The sequence below is a fragment of the Choristoneura fumiferana genome, chromosome 11 (assembly GCF_025370935.1).
Source record: "Choristoneura fumiferana chromosome 11, NRCan_CFum_1, whole genome shotgun sequence".
NCBI lineage: Eukaryota > Metazoa > Arthropoda > Insecta > Lepidoptera > Tortricidae > Choristoneura > Choristoneura fumiferana.
Genome location: NC_133482.1, coordinates 2,118,502 through 2,130,193, shown reverse-complemented (window position 1 = coordinate 2,130,193; position 11,692 = coordinate 2,118,502). Strand labels below are relative to the sequence as shown.

The following is an 11,692-nucleotide window of genomic DNA, read 5'->3' as shown; positions in this document are numbered from 1 at the left end:
ATATTTCTAAGACTATAATTTGATTAGTTCCCTGTATTCTGTTTGGAAAGAGAAAAACGCTGATATTTTTAAAATTTCGCTACGATTATTAATTAATTTATTACATTTTTTTTAAGATGTGCTTATTCTAAAAGGGCATAACTCCAAAATACGACACAATAGATCCATTACTTTTGTCTAGTCTGTTAAAAAAAAGATCACGTAAATCTGACGTAGACGTTGCATAGAGACGTTGTCAAAATTATGACAGCTCCTTTTTCTGGTGAAAAAGGCAACGGAAACATATCTATACTGACGTAGTGTTGGCAAATTCAGCCATATTTTTTCATTTTTTTATTTTTTTAAATATGGAGAAATCAATTATAATAAATATTTTCCCATGTTCAGGAGGCAAAACTCTTTCGATTCCTGTAGTAATTTACAGGTGTTAAAAAAATGAAATCTTGTCAATTGTCTTTGTGTTATTTTTGAGCAAGTTAAGTAACATTTTCAACCTAAATCATTAAAAAGTTGGCTCTCCATAGCATGTCTTTCCACCCGATGATGGAGCGTCGTTTTTTCAAAGCTCATGTAAATAAAATAAATAAATATCACGGGAAAATTCACACCAATTGACCTAGTCCCAAAGTTAGCTTAGTAAAGCTTGTGTTATGGGTACTTAGCAACGTCACGTCATCATGTATCTAAGTATACAGAGCGGCAAAAAATCAGGCCCTCAAATGTATGCAAAATCGGTAATTTTGTATGAAGGGCGGGCCAAATTTTGTGCTGCTGAGTATATTTATATTTTAACTCAGTCTATAGTTTATACTAAAAACAAATCCTCGCCACCCACAGGCCGGCAAATTACTATCTTCGGCTTATATTGGTCCTACTGCTGCAGAGGCCGAGCGAGCCTGGAATTCACGACCTTCCGTGTGTCGGTAAGGGGTCATCCATAACTCACGTCATACGTTTAGAAGGGGGGGGGAGTCGGCGGTTTGACACAAAAACAAAATAATAACTAAGTTTCATAGCAATAGGTGCGAATAGTCGAAGGTGTGACAAGGGAAGGGGGGGGGGGTTCCTAAAAATGGGCAAAATTGGTGTGACGTACTTTATGGATGGCCCTCATGTGAAACATGTCTTTAGCGTGTGACTTATGGCACCACGGGCAGCGAGTCTTTGCCATTAGGACTAAGGCCTACCCTACGCGTGCACGTGTCTCTTGTGGAATATATGGAGCGCCTCCCACTGTTTCGTGTGCAGTAAGATGTGGGGCCGACGGTTCCGCATGTAATCCACAGCTTCGGAGGGAGACCAGCCGTTTTTCTGAGGAAAAATGACACATTTTATTGACAGTGAAAATAAAAAGGAGATAATGAGTTCTGTTGGGGAGCAGAAATCTACTTAACTACGTAATTTTTATTAAAATCTATTCATCAATGTCAGAATTCTGAGGTAACCGATGAACCGATTCCGATGCGATTTCATTTACGTAAAAGCAAGTTTCCTGCGGTGTTCTTATCTATGCTTGGTATGTGTGCCTTAGTGGTTTGAAAAAAAGTCGTGATGGCCTAGTGATTTGATCTATGGCCTCTCAACTGCCTCTCAAGCAGGTGGGTTCAAAACCCGGGCTCGTACCGAAATTTATCACTTGCTTTACGGTCAAGGAAAACATCTTGAGGAAACCTGCATAACCTGTGAAGCAATTCAAATTCAAAAATTCAAATTCAAATGATTTATTCAGTAAATAGGCCGCAATGGGCACTTTTACACGTAATTTTTTTAAACTACCAGCGCTTTCGGAAAGACCATCATTGCCAAGAAGAATAAGCCGCAAGAAACTTGGCAGAAAGTCATTTTTTCATAATAATATAATTACAAATAAAATACTTAAAACTATATTATACAATTAAAGAAAAAAATTACAAAAAATAATAATAAAATACAGGGATATGGATTCAGTGGTGTGTGTGGAGTTCCTAATCCACACTGGGCTCGTGTGGGAACTACGGCCCAGACACTCTAATTCTGAGAAGCCTGTGCCAGCCGTGGGACGTATATAGGATGGGGTGATGATGATGAATGAGGGTATTCACAGAGGCGAAATATCGCTAGATGGCGTTAGTATCGTAAGAACCGTTTGATGTTTGCTCGTGATTGGTCAATAACTAAAGTCTTTGTGCCGTCCACAACGATTTACTGTCATTTGGTACAAATGGAAAATCGTCCATTTGAATTGACCATTTTGAATTTGAACCAAAATGAATATAAACGAACGTGAAATTTGTCAAAATGTAATTGTGCTGAAAAATATTTACATCCAAATTTATTTTTGTTGTAAATTAATTAAACCCAAATGGAATATTGTCCATTATAAATTAGGAGCAAAATTAAATAAGCAATAAGTGAATGTTGTCTAAATCAAGTCTAAAACAAATGATTTCGGGTGAAACGTATTTGCAATTCGGCATATTTTTGAGTGTACGTAAATACACGTGGTCGTTTTTTTTTCGGCATACATCAAATTTACTATAGGACAAGGTTCCATTTTCGACGATATTCAGAATGGAAAATTTTCCTTGTTGATGTATGTCAAATTGAAATTTTCCTGCTTTGACGTATAATTTCGAGTTGTCCATTTTCCATTTGCACCAAATGACAGTAAATCTCCATAACATATGTTATTTGTTTTAGGTCCCTGTCTGTTCCTTCCCCAAGATCAAAATTTCATAAACCGAACATTCTCCTCACGTGTGTAATGTCTCTACGCGACATTGGCAAAATACGTCTTGCTATCACGGCAAGAGTGAAAGCCATTAAAAAAGGGCGGATCCATCGTTGTGGGCACGATGAGCATGCCCACAACCCAAATAGTCTAGTAACGACACACTTTCAAAAGTCGTTCATGAGTCATGACTGTTAATGAGCGAGTTTGCACTCCGACTCGCACTTGGCCGATTTTTGGGTGGCTGTGACCACAACCTTTTTTGAGGGCTGGATCCGCGCCTGACTAAATGAGCCAATCGCAAGCAAATTTCAAACGTCAAACGGACCTCACGATAGTGACGCCATCTAGCGATATTTCTCTGTAACAACTCTCGTTGAATGATGCCAACTGACAACTGACCATCATGAGGTAGCAGCCGACGAGCGTGGCGCTGCGCGTGCGCCCCGCCTTACAGTGCACGTACACGGAGCCCTGCGAGCGCCCGCCTGACTCCGCGATCGCTTTGATCTTGCTGTCCACTGGCAGAAACCTGTTGACAACAATACAGTAGAGAATACCTAAGTATGCAAACATTTTTTAGGGTTCCGTACCCAAAGGACAAAATTACTAAGACTCCGCTGTCCGTCCGTCTGTCACCAGACTGTATCTCATGAACCGTGATAGCTAGACAGTTGAAATTTTCACAGATTATGTATTTCTGTTGCCGCTATAACAACAAATAATAAAAACAGAATAAAATAAAAATTAAAAGGAGCTCCCATTTATTTGCTAATGTCTAATTTAACGTTGTATAGTCCGACTCGCACTTGGCTGTAAAAGATTAAAAAACAAACACGGGTCCTCAGACATGGACGTTTTAATTGACAATTAATTAGAAACAGAGATAAATCCGTCATAGACTCTGACGTCATATGCTACGACAGCCATAGAAAGTTCACATACCTACTAAATTTTATTTTTCTAGAAAGAGATGGCATGCAAACTTCACTCGCGCATTCTTGCTTATTTTTCAACAGATATTGATGATTTTTCGTCATTCGTTTTATTTTCCGGTTTTCTATTGAGTTAAATTATTTAAGAGAAAATTTGTGCTCCATACATATTACATTACATACATACAGCCCGTGGCGAGGGTCGGTCAAGGATGAAAACAATGGGATCAACAAAAATCCGACCAATACGTCCAATACTTGATGATTTAACTGACCACAACACTGCCCACTGTCCGCACAGGGCCCGCGTAGGAACTACGACCCAAGCCCTCTCATCCTGAGAGGAGTCCTGTGCCCTGCAGTGGGACGTATATAGACTGGGATGATTTTGATATGATAATGATGATGATAATTTAACTGATAGACTAAATAGAATATTATTTTCTTAATCAGGATTCTATCAATTGTTAGGTTGTATCGGTCTGCCCTCCCATTAAATTATGGTAGTTCGAGTGTACCTGTTGATGAACCGGACTCCCTCATACAGCTTGTCCTGGTCGGGAGACTCGAAGATGTCCGTCGTCGCCAGCTGCAGGAATTCCACCCCGTGCTCGCGCCATTTCTGCATTAACAATACATCTCCCATTACAATATCATCGACGTAAAACATCTAGAGTTTCTAGAGAACTCCCTACATAGGCACAAATCCAGTGAGCAGCGTTTTTCCATCGTATTTTCCCGATAAGTTCTTATTTATCTTGCTATCCAATTAGCTTCAGTAAACTTCTGTAAGCTAGTTGAGATAGCAAGATAAGTGCGGACTTAACTAACAAAATACGATGGCAAAACATTATTCAATACATCCAGTGATTCGGGAGACGTGAGTAGAGGGCCTACTCCGAAATTCGAAGTTTTTATCGTACCGTCTCTCTCTCTCGTATTAAATAGTATAAGCGTCAGAGGGACGGAACGACACGAACTTCCATTTTCGAATTTCGTAGTAGCCCCGCAGGACCAACACTACCCTCAGTAATTGATAATGGATTGTTCACAATCATAATATATTTCAGCAAAACCCCTACACTTTTAATTGCAGAGTGACTATACTCCTAGTAAATAATTTAATACTATGGTACGTAACATTAAAAAAAAATGATAATCTATCTAGAGTTGAAGTGAATGGTTACACACAGCTACATAAAGAACTGATTGTATAAAAGGAGAATGAATTAAATGAGTAAATGTCAAAATCCCGCTGTCATTACATGACGTGTTCTTGTTCTTGTGCGCGTGACCTCAACTCTCGTGACACTAGGTATACACTATAGTAGCCAGCCTAAAGCTACTGTTACACATGCTCGTTACTAGCATGCTAATAAGCATGCTTAATATGCTTATGAGCATGCTCATGGACTGTTTACATTTGCTAGCAATATGCATGCTAGTTTTAAGTATGCTCCTAGATAAGCATGCTCAAAACAAACACACCGAAACACATGCTTTTTGATAGCATGCTCTCTGCCAGTTCAAAGTCAGTGTTGCCACGGCAATTACCGTGTTCTACGGCTTTCAGGCCACATAATCTCAAAATCCACGACCTACGGCTGCAACTCTGTGTCCGTTACGGCTTTTCGCAAATTTAACGGTAACTAATAAATTAATTTATTTATAACAATTCACTTTTAGTGACTTTTTTTTGCTTGCAACTCTCGTGGCACTACCAATGTAAGCATGCTCATTAAGCAAACGCGTTCACACTTGCTTATTCCCTTTCCCCTTCCGCCCGCCCATCAACTAGCATGCTCTCTAATAGCAGGCCCTGCTATTAGAGAGCATGCCACTAAAAAGCATGCTCGATAGTAGCATATCCTGTTCACACATGCTAGTAGGTAGTATTTGCTTTATAGTAGCATGCTCTCGTGCTGCTAACGAGCATGTGTAACAGTAGCTTTAACTAACTGAATCCGGTAGGGTTGGTCCTGCTGACGGTTTCCGCATCACCTGTATCTGTATCGCTGCGAGTTGATAAAAAATACATTAGCTGAACATTTAGTTAAGGAAACCCTCAATGTCCTTCCTAAAACTTAACCTTTGAAAAACAAGCTTATAGCTACACGCATAATTGCACGTATTTATATTTAATTTAACAATCCCTTTGTGAAAAGATCTGACAACGCGCACTATTTATCATAACAAAAGATTCTTTCATCAGAAAAACTGACACAAATATATTTAGAGCACAATACTCGTCTGTACGTGACCCTTGAACTATATTTACGTCAGAAAATGCAGCCCATGATACGGAAAAGATAGGAACGAAAATAAACTTATAGATTTGGGGCCCGTATTTCCCCGCTACCTGATATAGGTATACGTTTTTGGTACGGTCAAGGAATTTCTTTTCCTTTGAAAAGGTTCCATGGTGGCTAAAGAATTAAAGTCTTGACTAATGCCCGGTTCAGATTATTCCAGTAAAATCGTGCCAGTAGCAATACATTGCGGGTCACAAACCAAACGAGTTACACACGATTGATCGAGCACCCGCAGTAAAGTCTAGCCAATATGTGAACACGACTATTGTTGTTTTGGGCTTAAAACCACTTAATTTCATAATACCTTATTCACTAATACCCCTAATTTTCAGATTACCATGGGCTCATAATACCTAAATGTCAAATTGTCTCAATCTTAAAATGAACGAAATTCATTACGACTTTGACTTAAAACGTTATATTCTCTAAATATCTAAAGATTGAAATGCATAATTCCTTCAAATACCAACCAATGACCGAAATGACAAAATATTAAAATAACTCAAACCAAAAACACCTAATTTTTTTGTGTCAAAGATACGGCAGAAAAAGGAAGATTCATTCTGTGATGTCTCTGTCTATTTTTAACCCCTGGCACAAAAAGGGGGGTGTTATAAGTTTTATGTCCGTCTGTCTGTGGCATTGTAGCTCTCAAACCGATGGACCCATATCAATGCGGCTTTTTACGCAAAGCGAGTTTCTTTGTTGTTCTTAGAAGTGTCATTACAATCGGTTTAGCCATTTTGGAGACATCGAACTTTGAAATTACAGAGCTCTGTAATTTGCTTTCAGTTTTTCAACTAAATTTTAGCTGAGAAGTTTAGGTTACATGTAGAAAATTAAATATTAAATAATGACATTTACCTAAAAGCTAAAACAGTTCGTGAGTTGGCCGTTTAATTAGTAATTTAAATCATGGCATCACGAAAATTTAAATAGCATTTTTAATTACCGAACTTTTTATGTTTCCGTGAACCAACCATGAAATAATCATTTGGTTATTTTTATTCTAATGTCTGTAATAAAATGGTTGCTAAAATTACGCGAAGTTTGAAAATGGTTACTGATAATATAACGTTTTTTTCCAGAAATTGACAACTTGACAGAATTTTTATAAAATAAACCTATCCTAATTAATAGTTTTAATTTAGGCTGGGATCATGATGAATATACAAAAAAACCTAGTATGTAGTACATCTCTAATCAAGGTTTCTTCATCATCATCATATTAGCCATAGGGCGTCCACTGTTGGACATAGACCTTCCAGTTGCCTCGGTTGGAAGGGCCTTGCATCCACTGTGAATTCCATACAATTAAGTTAATTGTAAGTTTATGTCTGCTAAATTTCGAGTTTCTTGTTCCTACGCTTTGTTTATCCGTGTCGTTAAGTTATATGTATGTATACATATAGTTTTATATGATTTTGTTTAAAACTAGTAATATTCTGAACTAAACACAAAGAGATTTGTGCCTATAATACAATAAGGAAAAGGGTTTTAATCGCAAATTACTCATCAAAATACAGGAAATTACAATTCAAAGTAAGCAAATTGTGGGGACTCCTGCACAGTGCACAATCTACTATTGATGCGTCATTGCTTTAACCTCAACGCAGAATCGGTATGCAATGCACCGTCTTCACTAATATTATAAATGAGAAATAACTTTGTCTTTCTGTCTGTTACCTCTTCATGCTCTAAATCTGTGAACCGATTAAGATGATATTGGTATGGAGATAGTTGGAGGGCATTTTAGTTCTTTTGGTAGTAAAGACAGCGTTCTTTTGGACGACCGGATGGCCTAGTGGTTAGAGAACCTGACTACAAAGCTTGAGGTCCCGGGTTCGATTCCCGGCCGGGGCAGATATTTGTATGAATAATACGAATGTTTGTTCTCTGGTCTTGGATGTTCAATATGTATTTAAGTATGTATTTATCTATATAAGTATGTTTATCCGTTGCCTAGTATCCATAGTACAAGCTTTGCTTAGTTTGGGACTAGGTCAATTGGTGTGAAGTGTCCCATGATATTTATTTATTTATTTAGTACAAAAACCCGGCCAAATGTGAGTCCGACTCGCGCACGAAGGGTTCCGTACCATTATCTATACAACATTAGACATTAGCAATAAAATGGCAAAAAAATCAAGTTTGATGTATGGGAGCCCCCTTAAACATTTATTTTATTATGTTTTTAGTATTTGTTGTTATAGCGGCCACAGTAATACATAATCTGTGAAAATTTCAATTGTCTGAACTATTAGGACTCAAGAGATAGAGCCCTGTGACAGACGGACGGACAGACAGCAGAGTCTCAGTAATAGGGTTCAGTTGGCACCCTTTAGGTACGGAACATCGGAACATGTATGGAATATTTTAAATCTGTTTAAAAAAACATACCTTGTTGAGTCGGATTCTTCTCAACAGAGGTTTTTCCGAACCGGTGGTAGATTTTTTTTGACATTCATAAGTGCTTGTTATAGCCTAAATTGAATAAAGATATTTTGACTTTGACTTTGAACCCTAAAAACGAGAATTATTAGTATGAAAGGAAAGGAACTACCGCCGCCCATGGACACCCGCAACACGCGGGGAACACGGGTGCGTTGGCGGTCTTTTGAGAGTCTGATAGGGTCGTTTTTTAAAGATTCTTAAGTTGTACTGTACTGGGAATGCTTTCCAAGAAGTTGTTATTGCGTGGACACAAACGTTTTTTTGGCTGGCTAAATTTCGCGCCGGTAAGTAAGGAGACCCAATAGTCTGCCCTTGATTATGATGAATGCAACTGCATCAACCTGCCGCAGATAAATGCGGTGACTCAACAGGGTCACGCCGTTTTGTCACCTAACTAGTTTTAAATATTATTGATTATATGTATGTTAGTCTGTAAGGTATTAATTGTATGGGCCAAGTTGCCTGAAATAAATGGTTTTATTTATTTAATACATGGGGAACTCAATAACTAATGAAATCATGGTCTACCCTGGATATACATACATATCAAACAATATAGTATATCTGTTGCCTAGTACCCAGGCCATGGTATAGTCAGCAACAAAGATTATGAATACAGCCAAAGTGCAAAAAATATGTACACACAACCTTAATGTTCAAGCAATAAAGTCCTGTGTACATGTTTTTGACACTGGCTGTATTCATATATTTGTTGCTGACTGTACAAGCTATGCCTAGTTTGGGACTAGGTCAATGAGGGCTATCGTTTTTTCTCACTAGGTGGCGCACTGTTGCGTGAGGTTTTTAAGTATGGCTTTTAAGTCTGTTATTACGGCGTGAAAACAAAGTTTAGATTAAAATCATATTTAATACACTTAAAACCGTACCAAAAAATATCGAGCATGCCACAGTGTTGCATAGTCCCCGTTATGGTCGGAAAAAAGGGAGGACAAAGGTTTCTGAAAGACAAAACTGTCACAAAACAGACATTCATTGCCCCGGAAAGCATATTTGTCATAATTAATTTCAGATAATGCAAAATATTCACAAAAATATTTTAATTACAAATAAACCCGGGTAGCTTACCCAAAATCTATGAGATTTGACATTTCGGAGACCTCACGCTACACTAGCGCCTCAAGTGGCAAATTCATTTGCGATAGCCCTCATTGATGTCCATTGTCTAAAGACATGATATTTATTTCTAATCATGGCATGGTCTATATCCCATAACAAATATATCTATTGTCTACATTGACATCTATGTACCTATTGTCCTGCTATGGGCTTACCTCAGCATCATTTGAAAATATCTTGAGCTCATATGTCTCGTTCATTGACACCACTCCTTGAATATTCTCCTCTTCTTTAAGCTGAAACATTCAAAGGTTACTCCTTAGGATGCGTTTATGATACTTAATAGCTTTAAATTAGCGCTAAGGCGCCTTAAGTTTTGAAATCCAACATCTATGTCATTTCAGTGGGTAACTTTTTAAATATTTTTGATGTTATGATCACTTGTAGATTAAGGATTCAAATAGTTTATTGCCCACTGAAATGACAGATGTTGGATTATAAAATTTAAGGTATATAATAAATTATAATGGATAAACTCATCATAATAAGGTTAAAATTAATAGTTGGCTGAAATTAATGTCTTATTATTTACAAGCAAAATCTCACATGTCAAGTTTTACTCATTTCTCACAATTAGATTGCAACTTTGCTAACGATAAAATGTTGTTTGGATGGCAATGCAATGTCTGTAAAAATCTTGTATAAAATATTCTATTTTTACAAAAAATATTGCTTTCTACTTTTGAGCCTAATTTATGTCTTTGAAAAGCCCAAGCTCTTTATTGAAAGAGGCTTGTGCCCAGCAGTGGGGCTATTAATAACAAATGATGCTAATAAAAGTTAATTTGTTATTGAAGATTGTAAGTATGATGCAAAAAAACTGGGATTCCTTGGAATTTTCTTCTATTTATATATATTGTATAAATTCCATGCCTCAGCTGGTGTAGAGAAGAGAACTACACAGTTTATATACTGTATAAATTAGGACTTCTCGTTATGTCAATTTTACCGGAACTTCCAAAAAGGTTTCACTTTCACTCAACAAAGACTGATGGCCCCATAGCCAAAGCCTTTTTTCAGTAATAAAAAAACAAAGTAAACATCATCAAATAACCTAAGAAAGAATGTACCTGTTTCGTCATTCCCTGGAAAGGCAGAGCGCCCAAGATGACCGTGTCGTCTATCCGGTCATACCATCGCCGGCTGGTCACCTTCTCCATAACAACATTGTACAACAAGGTTGGGTAGAAACTGACTCTGGCTAACATCGCGGTGCCCTAGAATTTACAGTTATAACTTAATATCACGTCGGCCTGAACACACCGGCGCCTAAGGCTCCTCGAACTGTAATGACGGTGTACCATGGTGAAAGCTGCCCGTGGTGGGGACGAACTCGCTGTTGATTTAATTTTGATGTCCTCCTTCCAGTAATCGTGCCTTGCCTTGCGTAGTGTAAATGTCAAAACGACATTGACAGTTGACTGACAGTGACCTTTGATATTGCAGTGTTACCAGGCATATAGTAATTCTTGCTTGCTATTTAACAGCAAGCTTTATAATTTAATAGTTTCCCTACCCTATGGTAGGGTATGGTCACATTGACGTATACACGTACAGCTCAGGTATAATCCCTACTAATATTATAAATGCGAAAGTAACTCTGTCTGTCTGTTACGCTTTCACGTCAAAACCGCTAAACCTATTTTGATGAAATTTGGTATAGAGATAGCTTAAGCGCCAAGGATCAACATAGGATACTTTTATTCCGGTAGAGGGCGCCACCGCGCGATAACCTAGGTCCGCGCCGACGAAGTCGCGGGCATAAGCTAGTCTTTAATAAAATTTGTAACGTTCCTACAAATATTTTACAAAATGCGAAACAAGCAAATAACGGAATATTTGCGACGGCCAGCGTGGTCATTACCTGTCATGTCATATCCTAATTATTGTCAAACGGAAAATCACACGTTCGTTGCCATCTCGTCACAAGATGGTTTGTTAATTTCTGGTGGTGTAACCACGATTTGGCATTTTATTGACTTCCTTTACGTATTGTTATGTTCACCGCTTCACATTATGGTGCTAGTAGCACGACAACAGCGCGGCACCATTTTATAGCATTAGCATTTCAGACCTAACGTTAAGCGGCCTAATGAAGATAGCCACGAAAATAGATTGAAATTTGCTCGTTTGTCTCACACAAT

General features: G+C 38.0%; 1 protein-coding gene across 1 annotated transcript; it reads right to left on the bottom strand.

Annotated features, from left to right (window-relative positions):
• Positions 1 to 6: 6 nt before the first annotated feature.
• Positions 7 to 10,950, bottom strand: PTPMT1 (protein tyrosine phosphatase, mitochondrial 1). The gene is made up of 6 exons (XM_074093846.1): positions 10,850 to 10,950; positions 10,619 to 10,765; positions 9,704 to 9,784; positions 4,164 to 4,267; positions 3,113 to 3,242; positions 7 to 1,311 (listed from the first exon to the last, which is right to left on the bottom strand). Exons 1-6 carry the CDS (start codon positions 10,850 to 10,852, stop codon positions 1,189 to 1,191), a joined length of 588 nt encoding a protein of 195 aa, XP_073949947.1. The 5' UTR covers positions 10,853 to 10,950; the 3' UTR covers positions 7 to 1,188.
• Positions 10,951 to 11,692: the final 742 nt, after the last annotated feature.